Source organism: Megalops cyprinoides, chromosome 20 (assembly GCF_013368585.1).
Source record: "Megalops cyprinoides isolate fMegCyp1 chromosome 20, fMegCyp1.pri, whole genome shotgun sequence".
Lineage (NCBI taxonomy): Eukaryota > Metazoa > Chordata > Actinopteri > Elopiformes > Megalopidae > Megalops > Megalops cyprinoides.
In genome coordinates this window covers 5495011-5515577 of record NC_050602.1, presented here as the reverse complement: position 1 = coordinate 5515577, position 20567 = coordinate 5495011, and the positions used below count along the sequence as shown (strand labels likewise).

The window sequence follows — 20567 nt, the reverse complement described above, 5'->3', positions numbered from 1 at the left end:
GCTAGAGGTGTAATACATGTGAGGTGCCCAACTTGTTTTTGTTTTTTGGAACAAATATGAACTGGCTGACCTCACATCGCATGTATCTTAAGCAAGAAAGCTGATTTATCTCGGCTATGAAATGAAATTGCAGTGCCATGCACTGATGCTGTGGAGACTATCCGACTGTGCTGACAGCTTTGAGTCAGTTCTCTGTACTGCAAACTAAAATAAAACTGTTGTCCTTTTGGAGGGAACTCTGGCCAGAAACCTCACAAGTGACCTTTTAATTCTGTCATTCATCTGGGTGCCCTTAATGTCACAGCCAAGGAGCATGGTGGAACAGGGCAGAGTTATTTGCCCAAAATTAACAAGCGGTCAGTGTGTTTGTGCTGTGTGAGATAGAGTACTTTGCTCTCTGTGTTGGATTCTCTATGTTGGCATCAGTGAATATGAATGCATTCAACTGTGAATGTGTCTTTGTGTATGTTTGTGAGTGTGTGTATGTGTGAAGCTATGTGTTTGTGAGAGTTTTTTATCTATGCGTGTGTGTGTATCTGTGCGCCAGTGTATTTTAGCTATGTGTGTAGCTATGGGTGCTTGTGTGTGTGTGTGTGTGTGTATGTGTGAGGCTATGTGTATGTGTGTTTGTGAATGTCTTTGTGTGTCTGTATGTGTGTGTGTGTGTGGACATCTGTGTGTATCTGTGCGCCAGTGTTTTTTGTTTGTGTGTAGCTATGTGTGCCTGTGTGTTTGTGTGTGTGTGTATCTCTGTCTGTATATCTGTGTGCTAGTGTATTTTAGCTGAGTGTGTTGGTATGTGCACGTATCTGTGAGTGAGACTGTGAGTCTACATGGTGCATGTGAGGTGTGCGTGGCTTCATGCGGGGGTGTAGGCAGGTTCAGTGCCGGTCATGAAGTTTAAACTTAGCCCTGGAGGAATGCACCCCTGTCTACCATGTGGCCAGAGAAGATCTGCAAAGTTCATTAGCCCCAGCACTGCCCTGGGCCTCCGAACACCTCCTGACCCCTTGCAAACACCACGCTAACAGGGCCGGGGGGTGGCAGGTGTGAACCGGAAGGCTTTGCAAGGGCGGCAATTCTGCGACCCCTCTATCCCAGAATCCCTTGCTTTTATCCATCACATTACATAATCGTCGTTTAGCAGACACTCTTATCCAGAGCAACCTGTATGGTGTGAGTGCAAAGTTCATCTAGTGAAGTGACGTGAAACGTGCAAACAGGACAATACTAACCACATATGAAGAAGTGTCTGTGCCGAGATCACAAGTGCACACCTGCTCCAGAGCGTAAGTGTAACATAATATAAATGACAGGGGCCTGTGTCATTCCAACACAATTGCATTTTTCCAGATTAGAATTCAGTAGGTGTGAATTTCCGTGAAGGTTGTGTGTGATGTGGTTATAGTGGTCCTTTTATTTGGCTTGGAGTCTGATGAAGGGATCTCACCTGGCTGTGGACAGAGGTTTTTGATTCCCCCATTTGGACATCATAAACAGAGAAAAGAAAGGGGGGATAATGGGTGGAGGAGGGATGCCAGGAACAGGTAAAATGCGGAAAGGAAATGGTGAGTGTCATTTTTATAGTCGTGGACAGGACCGGTTTGGCCAGGTTTGGTTAATTGTGTAGGGATTGTCTGAAAATTCTCCTCTGGGATCTTTGTTTGGAAGATCAATATGTGGCCTTCAGAATGTGGCCAGCCGTGTCACGATGTGGAGCTTAGATGAAACTCCGGAGTTAATTAGATGTGGAGTAGTGCATCATGGGAGTTCCTGTTTCCAACGGGATGGTTGGCCGTTCTGCTTGACAGGCGTCTCACAGCTGTAACCCTCCATTGAAGTGGCAGGAGCAGCCTGTTCCTGAACGCCCGCCAAGCCTGGAGTTTACCATGCCATTCAGCAAAGGATGCCCGTTACCATGGACGCCTGGGCTGTGCCGCGGGTGCAGACATCAACATCCCAAATTAGAAGCGAATCTCCGGGAGGAGTTATCGCCACTCGGCTGTGACCTTCGCAATTACAGCACCCTCAGATCAGAGCGGTGATGGAGAGCTCGTTAAGAGGAGCCGAGAAGCGACTCATCAGATCCAGTGATGCCAGGCGCAAAGCGTACAGTGACTCATTGTGACCCTTGGGTCACTGTCGGTCACCCCTGCGCCTCTTCATTTGTGTCTGTCATTCACCGAAGCTGGCCTTCTGGTCACCGTCTAGGCCATAGCCCATGTGACATTGAAAAACTCCAGGGATATTTTTGCCTGCGGTGCAGAAGACCTTTGCTTTAAAGGGCAAAGAAGTTTCTTCAGAAAAAAAATACATATCAGTATTTTATTTTACAGTTATGATTTAATATGTGTGGAGATTTCGATTACTATAATGCCACATTATATGGAAACAGTTCAAGATGCATTGTAAAACAAACCCTTGGGGAAATTTTCAGGTGCATGCCAAGTTCTGTGAATGGTCTTTGTAAGCCTTGTATCAAAATGTTTAAAGCTTCCAGCCAAACGCTTTTCTTGGGTATTTGCTCACCACAGAACAGCCCCAGGTCCACTTTATGTGTGTGTATTAGCAGTATTGAATAGCATGGTGAATTCCTTTCGGTCTGCCATCAGAAGGTAGAAGTTGGCCAGTGCTGTGGAAGAGCTGGAATCTGGTTCATCTGGTTACTTGTTTATGTGGCCACCATCTTTCCAGTGATGACCATACCTCATTACACCAGTCCTGGAAGGCCTCTCACCTTGACTGCAGGGCTGCCCCTTGACCACGTGAGATAAGAACATCACAACATTAGCTTTTAACATTGCCATTGGGAATGATATTAGACAACCCAGAGAAACAATGACAAAATGCAATATTCAGGCAGTGTGTCTGAATATGCTGCCTGCAGCCTGCAGCCTGCAAGTGGGGACAGACTAACAACACTGTGTTGAACATCACATTATTTCATATTTGGTTATCTGATGCTGCTATCCCAGGTATTTTACATAAGAAATTTACAGATCTTCCAGTTGTGCAGCCTATTGCAAATATGTGGTTGTAATTTCAGTGTTCTAAACACTATACCACACTGTTGGCAGTTACAGCATCAGAGTTGCAGCTTGACTTGCCACACTGATGCTTAGCATGCAACAATGTATATCAAAACGTGAAATCTGAAAAACAAAGAATGCTCTTTTTAGCAAATGTCTAATACAGCATATGCAGTACAAATATATTACTTTTTATATTTTTGCAGCTTAATTGACACCCTTATGCAATGACATTTTCTTATACAAAATGTTACAAAATGTTACTTTATGTATTCATTGAAGAATGTATTCCATAAAACCGCCTCTAGAAAGTTGTAATAAATTTTATTAGAAGTTTGAGAAGTACGGTATGTTTTAACATCACTTTTGAAAAGTGTAGTCTTCATATTCTGGATGTCAAATTATTATCATATATATTGGCATAGTTCTTGGTAAGTGCTGATCTGAATCAAAAGATGCCTTTGAGTTCTGTGTTAGTCCTGTTTGTGCACAGTTCCTTCTGGGCAAGCAACGTCTTGTCACTGGTGTCTCCCTTGGGCTCTCTCGTACCGGGATTTCACAAGTCTCTGGCGTAACTCTGGTTACTTGCTGTCTGGCTTCATCTGTGCAGAAATCCACCTTTATCTGTTCCAGAGTCCCTTTGAACCCCTGCCATTTTTCTTTTTCTTTTTTTTTTTTGCTGTGAACAAGGGGTCTGTAAATCAAAGAAACGTGTGGCCGTTTTCCTCTCATTACGGTGTGTTGCTTTTGGGCAGGCACAGCTTTGTTCAAGGCCCTTGGCCCCTTTCCAGATCAAGGAAACGATAACAAACAAGCAAAGGAAGGCAATAATTGAAAAAGAAATTTGCCTCTGAGGAGAAGCAGCATTCCTGTTTTATGGCGAATCACGGCAGGGACACTGTCAAATTGGGAGGGGGTCGGTACCTGTGATTGGCTTATAGGTGGATCCAGATGGGACCGGAGCGTGCCCGTAATGACTGAGGGCGGGGTTTACACAGGCGACCCACTGACGACACCTGCGGGGGGTCAACGGGACCCCGAAGCGCCTCACATCTGAGCGCCAGCCCCAGGTTCAGCCTGGTGGACCCCACACCCCCTCCACCCCAGACTCCTAACTGGCGGAGGTCAAAGGTCGGCTTGTCGCGACGTTGCCCGGCCCCATCAACCTTCAGTAAGATCAGTCGTTCAGGAAGCCTGTATCTCCACATGAGGTGCCCACGCTGAGCGGAGTCCCTCGGAGTGGGCCAGGGAGATCAAACGGCTAGCATTTACGAGGGAAAGGGAAAGCAGGGGGAGGGGCTTTGAAACAGAGCCTTTTAAAAACCAATCTCCACCATTAACTTGTCATTTCTTCTGAAACTCGTTAAAGTTTTTTTTTCCCCATTTTCTTCTTTTTTTGTAACCACTGAACTTTAGACATAATGACTTTCAACAAGTTTGAAACTACCCAGGAAATGGGAGGAGGGGGTTGCTACCAGGCAGGGAGCGCTCTAGGAAATATTTTTCTAAGAACCTGTGATCTGTTTACAGCTCGCCCTCATGCAGTGTGTGTTCTGTTGCATGGGCATGCTTGCCACGTTCAGGAGAGGAAATTATGAAAGTGACAGTTATATGCCGGTCAGGTCAGGACAGCACAGTTGCTGGCCTTTTCCACCACACACCGAAGACCCACCTCTTCATGCTGCATCCCCTTCCTACCTTGATTGTTGCTTTATGATGTTATTATTGCACTGTGACGATAGCTGTTGAAATTGCAACACTTTATACACTGTTCAGTTTGGCACAGGTCATCGTAGCACTTTGTGATGGATTAACACGTTCAGATTCCACCTGATGCCTTTTGTATGTACTGTTTTTATGTGGGGCCTTATGATATAAGTTTATGCACCTTTGCCTTGTAAGTTGCTCTGGAAAAGAGTATCTGCCAAATGGCCGAATGCAAATCTAAATACAACGAATTGATTATTTGTGTCTCTCCCCCAGAAACAGATGCACATGTGCACATTTGTGGACCTCGTGGTGAATCTTATTTTTGATCAGGAGCCTACCTCTCAGAACCCCCCTAACAGTACCAGCACACCTCCAATTAAAAGCAACAGAGCAGTCGCTAATGTCTTTTCACTGGTTTTGAAAGGCAGCCAGTGCGCCAAGGGTGAGCTATGCAATAGGCAAGTTGTGTTAGGGCCACAAATTTACATGAAAGGGGAGGGAAGCCAGGCACTGCAACCTGAACCGGGCCTTGGACTCCCTGTCCTCAGTGTTTTTTGTCCTTTTTTCCCACAGGGATTAAGACGCTCCCCCGCCATGCAGCAGGTAAGGCAGCCCTTTCCTTCTACTCCTCTGGTTTGGTTTGTTTGTCATATTTTATTCCTCAGGAGCGCGGGGGCCGTGGACAAGAACAGGGTTTGGCTGTTCTCGGCGCTTGGCCCGGAGGACGAGTTTATCATTTATCGGCTTTACACAAACAGGCACCTCTTATCTGTTCCTGATGAAAGTTGGGAAGAGGCAAGGAGGAGAAAATAGGGGCGGATCACTCCTCTGCTCTAGACTACTTCTGAGGTGGAAGGACGCTAATAGTACATGTGGCACACAGTCACCGAGAATTACTGCGTCAGGCATAGTCTGGCTTCACAGTTAAAAATTACAGCCTCATACAAGGAAGCAGTTTAATGTTGCAGATATCTGACACCTATCCATCTCCCATCAACAATGAGAAGCACCTTCACCCCCTTGTTTGAGCTCACCAGCAGTGGACCTACATCCCATGTGCCTGCTGAAACGCACAGATGTCAAAAAAGGGACTGATACACGTTTTGTAAAACCACTGTAATTGCTTGGGGCGATGAGCGGGAGCGTTTGGAGAGAGCGTTGTTATCGCTGCATGGTAACTGTAGTCATGCGGATGAGGTGTGGCGCAGAGGGCTGGGCTCCTCCTTAGTTCATCTTCAGCAGATTTCTGATACTTTTCCTGGATGTGCTACCTGCAGGTTTGAGCCTGTCTGTTTACCTGTGTGCAAGTCCGCTGCCAGTAAGCACAAAGGGACACATTGTGCTTACATAACTGTCATCCTGTTCCATCCCATCCCCACAACAATGCGGTGACCTTCCTCTTCTCATCAGATAGGATACTCACCCAGTGAGAGTGTTTTATTGGACATATCAAGCTAATGAATCAGAAAGCAGTTTGCTGGTATAGTCTTGCTGCATGCAAATAAACACTAGCTTCAACCTGAATCCATTTTCAAGGAAACTTTAATTGACTTAATTTAAATCCCCAGGTAGATTTACCAGATTTAAACTAATGATTGTTTGCAGAACTGCCCCAAAGTTCCCCCAGTCTGTCAAACTGGTACTTCAGTAGTTAGTGCAGATCCGGTGTACAGCTTTAGGAGAATGATGGGAGGTAATCACTTGACCAGAGGACCTAGAACCCCCCATCAGTGTGGAGAATTCCAGTTCTATTCCAGGAAGTCCAGGAATTCTTACTGTCCGTACGTCAGACACTGGAGAACTACCAGTGAGGGGGAGAATCAGCCCAGGATCCAGCTCTACACGCCTTTATGGTTTTCACATGCAAGTGGAACAGAACCAAGAGATAAATCCCACTGAACTGGAGGACGCAGTGATTTCATAAGCGCTTGCTCGTATATTACTGATTCAGCATGTCCATTTATTCACATGTGTGCAGCAGAGATTACCTCATTGTACTTCTGCTGACTGTGTACATACATGTACCTACATATAGACACACACACAGGGGTCTCCCCAAAACCCCAAAACTCTTGTGTGTGAAGGTGCTCACATAAATGGTTTTCTTGTACAAAAGGATGACATTGGAGAATCAAGATGGCCTGGCAACAGGCCTCATTTGGCAGTTTAAGATGAGATACTTTTAGGTAATTTTGGAAAGTTGGTATGCTGGCTAAAGTTGCCACAACTGAAGGAGTGTTATGGTGCAGTGCCAATGCTCTGTTCTTTGGAAAAACCCCTGATATACAGGCTAGAACAGCTTAATGCATTCCTCTGGTGCTGCGTGAGATTTGTGGGTAAAATGACTACAGCTGCAAAGTGCCATTACAAGTCCCTGTTAATGCCAGCTCTCCCCTGATCTCAGTCTCTCCGTATACACCTGGCCAGTGGCCACACCTGTCTGGGGAACCTGGAGGAGTAACTGAGGCTTCCTGTGAGCTCAGCCAGCAGGTCATTCATGCTGAACAAGGGCACAGTCGTCTTAGTCTGCGCAGAGTTGATGCTCTCACTTCGAGATTCTGCAGAAAGCTCAAGGGGATTTGAAGCCTTTGTGTTACTCTCGGCTTTTTGTTTGCGCGCTTCCTGTCGCTGTTGTCTGGAGATGCTTCGTGTTGGCCTTTTGCCGTGACTCAGTTGGCATTTCTGTGTTGGTCACGCCATTGCTTGATCACGCCGTTGCTCGGTCATGCCAACCCGTTTGAAACCTGTCAAGTCGAAGCTTTTCCTGCCTGTTTTCATTGAACTCTTCTGGGTAAAAGAACAGGGAGGCCAAGAAAATGTGACTTATTTACACTGAAATAACTTTTAAGAGTTTTAAGAAAAAGAAAGAGCAAAAGGAATGTGTTGGAGCCAGACTAGTAGTCACTTCACATCCTCAATCCTCGTCCTTCAATTTTGTACATTTTTTAACATTTCTGTGATGGAAAGATGACTTAGATGAACTTTGAATATCACTGTTAGTCTCTGTTTGTGTGTACAAACAGAGGACTCAAGTGGTGCAGGTACTTATAATCAGTGGGTCACCTGACTTGAAACGTCCTTCTGTATTACAGCTGGTAAATTTGAAATTGCTTGTGTGATTAGGGCCGCAATTATGCCTGATTCACTGTTTATGGTGTATTTACCCTTGCACAGAACCAAATGAGAGGATAATGTTCCTGTATGAGAATAATGTGATTGTGAGGAGCTCTTTTTTGCCTGGAAGCTGATCAAATGCTTCATGTCACCGGCCTACGCCGAGCACAGAGTGAAGGGGTAATTTGAGTGGGGTCGCTAATCTGTGAAAATCCTCTGGCTGTTCCCCTTTTCGTGTTTTGTAGCTGAGGGGTACTCTTACAGCGGGACGGGGGTCAGCTCGGTCAACATGCGCCTGATCCCCGCCTGAACCCAAAGACCCTGGCTCCCCCGCTTTGATTCATGTTTGTCTTCCGCGGCAAGAGCACGCGGTTTTCAGGGCGACACGTTCCTTCCCCCTGCCAATGTAAACGTGGGGCCGGGGAAAAGCCTTAAAGAGCTCCCAGAGTAAACACTGGATCGTCCTGACCTTAAAGACAGTGGGTAGAGCAGGGGTTAAATTCCACCATAATTGCCCTAGAAGCTTAGAAACCGCACAGCGGGCAAAAAAATACCCCCCCCCCCCCCCCCAAAAAAAAAAAAAAAAAACAAAAAACAAAGATGAGAAGGCAAGTTCTGTGCCGTCGGCGGCAGCTCCTTTGTCCACAGAGAAGCATGTGAGGCGTTGAACAATGTCACAATCCTGTACGTGTCCTGTAGTCGGAGTGTCAAATGACAAAATAGTTGAAGCACCACAACAGTGCCTGACTCTCCCCACGTCGAAAAGAACCATACAATGGCCATTGCCACACTGAGGCTCTGGCCGTTAGGTCTTTGTAAGCTCACGACTGGCAACTTTCCTGTTGTTTTCTTTTCCGAATGCCCCGGGCCAAAGGGCTTATCCAGATTTCTAATGTAGGTCACACGTCCACGTTCAGTAGTGGCCACTGCAGTCATTGTTTGCGCCTTTGCACTTGGCCATGAGGGGGAATCGAAGGCGGGAGTCGCCACGGCGACATTCACCAAGGCCGTCCTGTTGCTCTCCTTCCTTCTTGGCAGAAAGACACTTTTTGCCTCCTTTCCCTTCCTTGCAGTGTCCCGGCAAAAGAATTTCCTTTGAAGAAGTTGAAGGGCCAGCTGGTTTTTTGGGAGGGTTTTGTCCCCCTTGGACCCTGTCAGCCAGAGCCAGCCATGTTCAGCTGCTCCTCCGACATGCTTGCTGATCTCCTCAGGTTATGGCATGAGAGAGGAACTGATCAGGCCTGAGCCAAATAATCTGGTGTCTTCCACAGTCAGTTCTATTAAAGAGCACCTAGAGTGGTCATTTAAAATCATACACAGAGAGGATGGCCTCTGTTCAAACAAACTTAGCATCACGAGTTTAGCAGGCCAATGGGCCTGTTTGAACACACCATACATTTATCAAATATCCTTGTAAAAGCGATCTAGCAGGTGTATGTTTGGTGTGTCCAACCAAACACATCCCTGAGTTAAATTGCTTATTGTTTTTGTTTGTTTGTTTTTCCAATAATCTTAAAATGAACAGTCAATTCCAGTTAGATTAATATATTAAATGTGAATACAGAGGTCAGATTTTTATAACTATTTGTAGAGAATGGCTTATGTGCCTGCCAATGATGAGGGATTGACTGATGTCATATTTAAGGCAAATGCTTCTGTTCTCTCCAGAGAGTTTAAACAGGAGAATGTTCTGCTGTATTTGATCACTGTTCTATAATTCCAGCCGTTTCTCACACTCAGAGGAGAGCCTTTGCCGAGTCCCTTATTTTTCCACAGACGGGCTCAACTCCTTTGGATGCTCTCCAGGTGTGTCTGCGAAGAGGCTCAGTCGCTGTACCTGTCTGACTGCTCCGTCAGAGGGCAGGGCAGTCCTGCTGCTCGATTGGTCCGCCTCACCCAATCGCTCGTCTCGATTGGGCCCCCCTGGGACTTGCGCACGAGTCCCGCAGCTCAGGGGCACTTTTCAGATTTCTGGACAGAGTCGCCCCTCCTTTCTCTCCCTCTCTCTTTCTCTTTTTTTTCTCTCCCTCTCCAGGGATGGGCTTTTCCTCCCCCGCCTGTTTTTCTTTTTTTTCGCTCATCTCAGTCTCAGAGTGAAACGCGCTCGCTGCGCTGTTCAGATCAGGGAGTGAGCGCTCGTGGGATCCAAGCCCTGCCTGTGAGGGCCTTTAGGATGCCTGGAAGTGGCTGGGGGGAGACAGCCATGTCGCAGGTAAGGCAGGGTCGAGGGGGGCGTAGGGCGTTAAGGCAAAAAAACCAAGGGGCTGACATGAAATGTCCAAATGGTGCATATGTTCTTTGCCTTCTGTATGATATTTGCTGTCACTGAGGACTGCGCCGGCATTAAACCTGCCTGAAATGCCAGGGCGGTCATATAGCGGTCATGCATCTTGTAAATCTTGTAAAATCTTGTAAAATCTTGTAAAATGCATGCTGCTCGGGGGTGTTCTGTCAGGAGCTGACATTCAGTCAGTTGCTCGGGAAGTGAGCTCTCACAGGCAGGTGGCAGGAGGTGATGTCCATACGGTCGCCTCACCAGTCACCCCGTTCTTCCTCAGAAGACCATGTTTCTAAAGGACCACGCCACGGTCACAGCCTCGCTGGTGGCCGTCCACGCCGCGGGTCTGGAAGCGCTGTTGTTGCTGTCATTTAAGCACCGTCCTCACGCTTTGGTGGCCAACGCGTCACAGTGAACAGTTGCTGCGGATGTTGCCGGTCCTGGCTGCTCCGGGCTGTCTCTGACGTTAATCTCTGACAGGGTTCTCAGATGGCTCTCTGCGCGCAGCTCACTAAATCAGCATCTGGAGAAGAACTCCCGGTGTCCTTATGGAGGAGGACATGCTGCTGTAGGAGATTTATCATTCTGTGCACACAAGAAAACATGCCTGGGATTTTCTTGGAAAAGGCACATAGTTAAACAACTGAAAACATTAGAGGAATGCATGTTTCCCTTCAGATGACCTAAGACGTATGACATCTGCTCTGACAGAGAGGCAGCAGTTAACATGTCTTGGGTAGCACAGTTGGGCATGTTCAGATCCTAATCAGGCAGGCTCTTAGTTGAGAAAGCCACGTGGTAAAGCTTAAAGTGCCATTTTGTGTGTTTATCTGTCTTTAGAGAGCTCAGCTTTTCTTTTCAAGTGCATGATGATGTATCTTTGATGACCGTGTGAACTTAGATAATGTAGCCCTTAGCATGCGGGCTGATGGTATGTGTCTTACGAACAACCTGTGCTACAAGGTTTTTCGAAGGTTGTCTCAATTTTACCATGCTCGAGAGAGTTCCTGTTAGCCTTGTAGTCGCTCTTATTCTCATCCCCTTCAACTGCCGGGGATTACCTGGGCGTGTTGTTTATGACCTGATCCCGAATCCAGACAGGTTATGCTACTTGAAATGATTTCTTTGTCTAAGTAGACGCCTTTATCCGGGGCGAGTGGCATAGCTCACATTTTAACCGCTTAAACAGCTTGATATTTACTGAAGCCTTTCAGGTTAATCGCATTGCTCGAGGGTACAACGGCAATACCTGCAACTTAAACCTGCAACCATCTGGCTGTAAGTCAGGTTCCTGAATAGTAATGTAATGTTATGATCAGTTGGTAAAGTACATCTGTTATTCTAAGTAAGTACAGTACTTATTCTAGGTACAGTACTTATTCTATGTATTTATTCTATCTAGACTCTTATAGTAAGTATCACGCATCCCAAGTGTGTATGTGGTAAAGCGCTTCTTGTTCTAATTAAGTGGTCTGCTTACTCCACCCTCCCACCTTGTGCCCACCCCCCTGGTGAGGTGAAAGGCCTGAAAGGAGTGGGCTGCAACTGGCACCAAGCTCTGGAAAAGCCGGGTCTCAGGGATGAACGTGGCGTCAACCCCGGGTGCAGGGCGTCCCAGATCTTTCAGCGGGCTTGAAAGCGTCCGAGTCAAATCTTCCAATACAAAAAAAAGCTGTTTGGCAAGCTGGAGATTTCATAAACACTGGACAATACGGTGGGATCGATTTGGCTCCATTCCCAGCTCTCCCATTCTCAGCCTTTTCTCCAGGGGCCCCGCCCTGCTGGGGTCTGACCGGCCAATGGGCTTCCTCATCCCCATCTGTCAGCTATTGTGTTTGTGTCACACTAGCAAAGTGCTTGGACTTTGGGAGCATTCATGAAACTCTTACTAAGCTGGCCGCCCGAGACCTGTAAAAATAACTGTCACCTTTTCAGACCTTATTGAACTGTAGCTGGCCACCAGGGTCAGAGAGAGGTCAATGTGCAAAGGTCGGAATCCATCCATAGTGAACCAATGACACTGGCCACAGCCAGGTGATAAGAATAGCATGTCTGAAGGAATGCATTGTCGTTATTTCACCATTAGCTCTGAAGAGGGTCAAGAGGAGACATTTTCCGGAAAGAACACTTTATAAAACAAGTGTCGAGTTACGTGACAAAGCGGTCTCACTCCCCTGTGCCTGAAAGAGAAGTGTCTCACGTGTCATTCGAGAAAGGTGTCGGCCTGACACGAAAGCCACTCCCAAACATGTCCCGCACCTTTGCCAAAGCAAAGCCTGACCTCAAGTCTGCCATGTTTTTTGACTTTGGAGTCTTTTGATGGAGATACAACGACTGGACTCTGTATTTTCCCAACCTTTCTCGAAGGTAACAAAGCTAGCTGCGTGTTAATGGAAAGTTTTCTATTGTGCGGAGAGGCGCATGTCAGAGAAACATCTCACAGCTGCTGGTATCAGGGCTAAGCAGCTGTTGCGATGTATAAGCCCTTTTAAAAATAGCTGAATAGAATAATGCAGATTCCAGGGTTTAAAATAACACATGAGGCATTGGGTATAGAGAAGACTTCCAGTGACTCCAGTACTAACAGTGACTGTGTGAGTGGTATAGTATTCTGTTTGACCCTGACTGTATGATGTAGCACTGGGCAGGTCTGTTTATAAGGCTCTTATACTGTTGTTTGGTGAGAAAATGAAACCCAGGGGAAGTGTTCGGTTGACTGTGTCATGACTTTATGAATATGGTTTGTAAGGGCAGCCAACTTGGTGTGTACTTGGATGGTCCAACAAAATACTTTTCCTAAGGTTTCTTGGTTTCCTGGGGTTCCCTCTGAAATACTTTCCTCAGAAATTCACTTCAATTTGATGTAAACATTATGTGAAATGATACTTGTGAGGCAAAGTGTTGCAGATTTTTCAGAGAACAGCCCTTGTGCTTAAACAGTGTCCAGCTTGGATTACAGGGTCCCACAGGGGTCAGAGGTCAGGGCATGACTGTTTTGTCCCATGCTGGGAAGGGTGGACCAACCTGTCAGTCTCCCTGATTCTTGGTGTCCTTCCTGATCTCATTGGTGTAAATGTGAGAGACATCTTAGCCCACACAAGTCTGGCTGTGTGTTTGTAAAATCTCTGTAATGGCTCGACAGTGTACTATCTGGCCTGTATAATGAGCTTGGCAGGTGTATTCCCTGAAGCCCTCGAAGGTGCTTCGAAGTGACCTGAGCTGTTATATTTTTGCAATGTGTACAGGACAGGGTCCGTGGGGCTGCACTAGGTCAGAAATTTGTGACCCATGTGACAAGTGAAGTGTCGGTGAATATCCGCAGCTGGGAGGTCTAAGGATATAGGCAGTGTTGAAACCCAACCCCCAAACACACACACACACACACACACACACACACACACGCATGCACGCACTCACACACACATTGTAGAGTTAGTCTGCTGATCAGACCAGACCCCAGACCTCCGGGAGACAGGCGAGGACAGATGGTCATCTACCCCCACTGAGTGTGGAACAGAAAGCATACAAGAGGGGAGGCTTCAATCCCACAGTTCCCTCTTTCAGTGACTGGCATAGGGCCCTGTTGTGTTCCGTTATACTCACAAATAAATTCTCCACACAAAACAGTACCGAGACATTCAAGACATGATTGAAGACATGAAAAATATTTTTTGTATTTATATCAAAACATTTGCTGGAAATATGAAAATATATGCTATTATTGTTATATCAATTTCCATTGTCAGTATCCATATGCATGTGTGCATCCCTGCATATGTTTTTGTATACATTGTAATGTGTACAAAAACATGCATTTATGTTGTATGTTGCAGACACTGGTCAGAATACACATGTAACACATACTGCCATGTATGTTGCTCTAGACTGTGCAGAAAATATTTCCTCATATTTCCTCCTGATCATTTCTCAGTGCTGTTGTTGAAAACCACGCCATTGCATCTTCAGATGACTGAGAGCTTTAATAGCTCCCCGGAGTACCTCACCAGCTTTCAGACATTGATGCAATGCCATATAAAATTCACTTTGCTTCATATGTTCATTCATTATATTGTCTATCTCTTATATAAGGTTACATCTGTGCTACGTTTTGGTCCCAGCACAGATGTTTTATGTGTGCATTTGACCCTGAGTACACATTAGCTATCACACACTGTCGGTAATGCAATGTTCTGAATGTGCTGAGCATTAGACATCCTTTATCAGATGGGAGGCCAGCCGGCTATCTTCCATCCCAGCATGCTATGCGTGCCACTGTAATCAGCGGTGTTTCTCCCTCGTCTTCTTCTTCATCTGTGGAACATTCCAAGCTCTGAAAGCTAACCACAGCGTGGCGGGGAGCGGCGAAACAGATCCGTGCGATTGTCCCCTTGACCATCCCGCCCCCCCCCCCCCCCCGTATCCCAACCACACGCTCCTTAAATTACATCCGCTGACCGCTGCCAATTTGGCCCTCTTCCTCTTCTCTGGAGCGTTCAGACAGTCGATAAAAACCCATCCGCAAGAAGCAGTGCTCTAAGCTGATGGGCGGCAGTGTGCAGCGGCATTCAAGAGCAGGTCTCATGACCCAGAAGGGTGCAGGTTCATTATCCAGCTGGGGCACAGCTGCTGCACCTTTGAACGGGGTACCCCATTTTCATCACAAAGCATCTAGCAGCAAAAGAGGTTACAACATAAGCTATGGGGGTTACTCTGAGGGCCTCTACTAAGCAGTAAGTAGCAGGGTGATTAAGTGCCACCTGGCTCAGAGAGGACAGTCATGTGTTTCAACTGAAAGACTGGAGGCTTTCCCCTCTCCAGATGTGGGGTGGTGGTAGAATTCTGTTCCCTTTCCTGAATTTCCAAAACAGATCAGTCTGCCACCCTCCCCCACAGTCTCCATTTGGCCTTGTCACAGACCAGCCACCCAGTACCCAATTGGTACTGAAACTGCTGCGCTGTGGCGGTGTCATTTACTACAGAAAATACATTTATATCTGATACTACAAAAGCTTAAGCTGCTACAGAAGGTAATTTAATCCTTTATTTACCTGAACTCCCAAAATGTGTCATAGGACCATTGTGTAATGAGGTTGCGCATAAAAGATACACCACAGGAGCTACAAGAGCAGCAAGAAAATAGGTGGAGAACAGCCAGTACTACAGCAAACAAGTAGCAGTGCTAAGCTACAAGCATTTTCAGTCAGACCAGCCATTGCTTATTCAATAAACTTTGAAAGCAGAAGGATGATTATGAGGTCTTTGAAACTGATGTATTGAAATGAATATTGACGTTTACGGTAAGGGCATTTTAGCATGGCTTTTTGAGTCCACTTTCTCTTGTCCTGGAAGACGGTATCAGGCATATGGGAGCAGGGACTGGCCTCAGCCTCGGCCACGGACAGCACCAGGAAAGACTGAAGCCCTGCCTGTTTCTCTCTTGGAATACAGCCCTCGCTGAATCCCTGAGCATAACGACTTAATCCCTGACATTAGAGGCGGCTCCTGGTCGATCGGGTTACGGAGGAAGAACAGCAGCCGGTTCTCTCCTCCTGAAAATAGGGTGTTCACACCTGTGAGGTGACCCAGCTGGCATCCGTTTGGTTACTCAGGAAAGGAAAACACAGAGAAAGCGTTCGGACGGACGTACCAAGCATTCCGAACCCACGGCTCTGCCTTCAGTGGGCCTTCTGTGACTGACTTTCTGGGTCAGGCTAAGTAAACAGCCTAGTTTGGGTTCATCTTCAAGTACCTGTAGACTTCTTCCAGGAAACTTCAAGTGACACTAAGTATGCAGGTGTTGTGTGTGTATGATTATTGTAAGGTAAAACTACTGATCATATTTTAGAGACCATTATTAGATGTCCTTAACTCTCCCCCAGATCGAGGGTTGTACAAACAAACCCTCTCTGTGCTGGCTTGCCCAGTGCCCCCCACATTGATTGCATTTGAGAGTGTAAATCTGGGTTATTATCTTAAACTGTGCACAGGCGTTGAGGTGTGTGTGTGTGTGGAGGCGTTTGACTGAAATCCAGCCCTGGGTAACGTTAGCGCGGGCCGTGGTGAATGAAGGCAGCTGAGCAGGAGGAGCAGAAAGAGGGCACAGATGAAGTCACTCCGCGGGTTCTCAGCATGGGAACGCGTGTCCACGGAGGCTCTGATTTCCCCCTTATTGTTTAGACTCCAAACATCTCCCTTTGGCTCACCCTGCCTGATCTGCAGAGGCACTGGGACTCTGTGTGTGTGTGTGTGTGTGTGTGTGTGTGTGTGTGTGTGTGTGCGTGTGTGCGCGTGCTTGTGCGTACATGACATATGTGTCCCTGAGTTTTGCATGCAGATGTGTGAGGATAGGGCGCATACAAGGGGCAGGGCAGTCATGTGTGTGAAGCTCTGATTGGCCACCTCGTTCCCAGTACCCTTCCGCCCCTCAGTGCCAGTCTGCAACAGTGGAGAAAGGTGGTGGGAAGGAGAAAACACTCCACCATCAAAGCCAAACTCTTCCCTTCATGTCCCAGCGCCCAGAAGCCAATCCAACGGGAACAGGAGCCAAAGACAACCCTGATCGGAGTATCCCTTACAATGGCGGGCAGTGGCATTCTGAGGGAGAGGCTGGGGAATGAGGCCGGGCAGTAATGACTGACTGCTCCTTTCCTCTCTGCTCCTCGGGTTACTCTGGCCCCTCATTATGGCTTTGCGGCGGAGTTCAGAGGCAGGCCAGAGCAGGCCGGCTACTCTGTGACTTTACCCGGTGCTGAGAGTGGAATGATTAACCTTACCAAAGCACTGGCTGGAGGCCCATGCTGTCACCGCAGCTGCAGTAATAGAGTTTTTCACTTAGCTGAAATACTGAAAGTGGATCTGTCATTCCAGCTGTAGTAACCATTTAACATGGTTAAAGTGCAGGGAAAGGATCGCGTATGAGCTGCCAGGTCACAGTGGCCTGGCGTGTGTTTATGTATTTGTTTATGTGTGTGTGTGCTTGTGTGCTTGTGTGCGTGTGTGTGTGTGTGTGTGTGTGTGTGTGTGTGTGTGTTTGATACACCACCTGAGACTCCCTCTCCTTCTCTCAGCATGCTGGAGATGAAGTCATGTGACTCCTCTTCCTCCAGGAAGCAGAGATAACGAGCTGTGCTCCACTGACTCCCATTCAGAGCTCACGCCGCAGGGGGGCACCGACGGCCATTGCTGCCGGCTTTGGCTCTGCCGGCAAAACACTACGGGGTAAAGAAAGGCCAGTCTCACCACCTACTGCCTCACAGGGAAAAGATTTCAGACCGCACAGTTTTGACAGAGAAAGACAGATACTCAAGGTATGTGCTCCGTTCTGCAGCGCATGATTTAAAGGCTGTCAGTCTGATCAGAAACAAGCGTTAAAGGAACAGCAGAACCGTGATCGCATCATTAAAAGGGTTTGGCAGGTAATGCTACTTGCATCAGATTCTTATAAACGCCTGCCGATATTTGAAGCCTCAGTTAACTCATTTGAAAGAAGGGAAAAAAGGGAACTTTAAGAGTGCAGACAGAGTTGTTTTATGTAATCAGTCGTGCTCTGAGGCTTTTATGAGGGCCGAAATTGGACAAGGCTCAAGGCCTCGTTTGTGATGCAAATGGGGGGATCAAACGCTTAATTATTCCCCATTTGATGGTGTTGCCGCGGAGACACGAGGGCCCCCAGTCTCTCGGGACCCACAGAGGAGCTTTCTCACAGTCGCTAAGGCGACCGCACCCCGGACCTCCCGGGTACCCCACAAACGCACACACACACATGCCACCCTAAGGTCCATGACTGTACTGGGAAGAGTGTTGCCTGACAGAGCACAAATCGACCATTTGGTCAGAGGAGTCACGCAGGAATACCCCATGAAATCATTAGCTAAGAGACCCCACTACTCTGAGAAACGGTGGTACAGTGGGAGCTCTGACTCTTGGTTTTGACCGCTCAACCAAACCTGTTTGCCCACAGGTGAACAGACAGGTCCACTGTTATTGTTGTCCCATTGGCAACCAAATCCAGTCATTTTAATCAAAACAGAATGAGGCGAAAAGTGGGCCCCGTTTTTTAAGAGCAAATTGATTTCATATGGAGTGACCCGGCCAAGGCGCGCATTTGGACAGATCAAGAGGGTGAGTTGAACGCGATGGAATGTTTCGCAAATTCAGCTTGGCCTCCGCTTGCCTTCACCTCTCGGAGCCTGAGTTTGGTCCAAAAATGGTATTGGCTCTCTACAGGTCAGCCCACGTTCGCTAAAGCCAGCTGTTTCGCGCCAAAAATGTCTCAGAACAAAAAAAAAAGGCAAACAAATCAGTTTGAGTTTGAAATAAGGGAGAAGGAGAGGCGTCTCGGCAGAGGGGTTTGTTTTGAAAGAAGGGACCATTTGCTGCGCTGGTATGTACACCAGCCAGGAATGCTTCCATGTCAGAGTGCCATGTGGGTCACGTCTACCGCTTATGCATACGCTGCGACGCCTCACTGCGGCATGGTTATTGTTACCGCAGCCCGTGTGCTCATGGTCCATCCGCGGCGATAACCAGAGGAGTCACGTGTCATACGTGCATGCGAAGCATGCCAGCCGCATGTGAGAGGGGAGAGATATCGTCTGTGTAGACCCGGGAATCGCCGCCACTCTGTTGGACACTGTCCAGTCCCTCCCCGCTGGATGCAGAACATCTTGCCCCGGGAATCGCACACTTTCCCAGGCTGTTCTAACGCTCCCGGAGTCATAAACACTTCAGCCCCTCTGCCCACAGAAACAGCAATCATCAGTTTCTGTCCTCCTCCAAACACTGTCTGTCTGTGATGTCTGTTACCGCAGAATTGGAAAACTCTGTGTGCGACAGGTTATGCATCCCACCTCCAATGAGATCAGACACATGTGGTCATGTGCATTACTGTATATACTAAATGTGCATGTGTACACTTTCGTTTTCAGTTATGTCCATACTAGTAATTTGCTGGTATATCAGTGCTAGCTGTGGAGTTGCAGAATTATCTATAATTTTTCACTACTGTCTCCTTGCAGGTGGCAGAGATACAGACATTGTGCGATTTTTTTTTTTTTTTTTGCTGTATGGCCTTCTGGGAAAACCGTTGTTTTACGTGCTAAATGATTCATCTTCGGCTCTTCCCTCCTCTCAATAGCGTTGCAAAACACAGAGATTGTGAAACTCTTGCACTGTAGTGCACCAGCAGAAAGCTTCAGGCCCGTCCAAACAGCTGTGAGCAATAACGCAGCTCGGAGGATCGGAGCGCAAGCGTCATCACCATCTCGTTGGAGACAGAGGGGCAGAGGAAGGTCCAAACCCTAGCATCGCGCCTTTCTCACACAGCGTGCACCTCTGTCATTGGTCCAAATGTATCACGATTAAAATCTGGTCCAATCAGAGAAGAGTATCTGTTGTGTACGAAGAGGAAAGCAGGCCCTTCAGACCTGTGGGGCTTGAACACTTGACTCTAAAGTGTGAGCTTGTGGAGAGAATATTTGTATGGCAGTAGTTTACATTAAATATTAAAGATGATTCCACTGCATGCCTGTGCATGTGTATTAGCGTGTCCAGGGATAGCCCAGCCCTTGTTCTTGGTGGTAGCAATCCAGCTGGGTTTCAAGGGTTCCAGACTGATTTAACAGAGTCACATCTGAACCTGTGTGCCAAATTATCCAAATATTCAAATGATTTTAATGAGAACAGGGTCTCAGTGCTCTTCTCTGGGAATACACCCTGCTCTGATTGGTGCAAGTGCCCACAGTGACTTGTTTTGACCTTGTCACATGATATATCTAAGCAGGAGTGGCAAGTATGTATCTCAGCATAAGATGAATACTGACTGACTTGTCATGCTTGGAAATTATGATAAATTATGATAAAAGATCATGGTTTTTTTTTCTTCTTTGAGAAATGAGCAGCATCTCACACTTCTGACAGACGGACTCTTGGAACTCCTCGGGTGTCTGAAGTGTGGAGCCGTGCGATCCCTCGATTGACTGGAACAATGTTGCATTGTTGTTGGGGAACAGCAGACTTTTCTCACGCTCTGACTTCGACTGAGTACTGTTCTCTCTGGAGAGACAGAGGAGTTCTGTGCCAAGAGGCCGGCCGTACATACCCGGCGCGCTCAGAAACACACAGCCCAACTCCTTTAAACGATATCTTCCCTCCCCTTTCTTCCTCCCCTCTGAGAGAATTGGGGCTGTTGAGATTGTTTGCACCATTCACTTAAAGAATAAAAACTCCGGCTGAAGTGAGGCTTCTCACATTACAGTCTCTCACATGGATTAGCGGCGAATGCATTGCTTCTGTGGTTATCCTGCCAGTTCTGGGTTGTCCTGCACCCAAGATCCTGTGAAGCAGCCTGCTGAGCGCCTGTCATTTCCTGTTAAAACATAGGTGCACAGGGTGCGAGACAAAGGTGACTACAGCATGCTGTGAGCACCGGTTCGACT

At 47.2% G+C, this 20567-nt stretch overlaps 1 protein-coding gene across 4 annotated transcripts in view; it reads left to right on the top strand.

Annotated features, from left to right (window-relative positions):
- The window catches only part of LOC118796001, a 76073-nt gene that overhangs the window by 2175 nt on the left and 53331 nt on the right, over positions 1-20567 (top strand). For 2 of the 4 annotated variants that reach the window (XM_036554833.1, XM_036554830.1), the window contains exon 2: positions 5313-5342. In XM_036554833.1, the coding sequence (XP_036410726.1) occupies positions 5313-5342 (30 nt within the window). Of the gene's footprint in view, positions 1-5131; positions 5182-5312; positions 5343-9939; positions 10066-20567 lie in introns of those variants that run through there. The other 2 variants (XM_036554832.1, XM_036554831.1) reach the window with 2 other exon arrangements.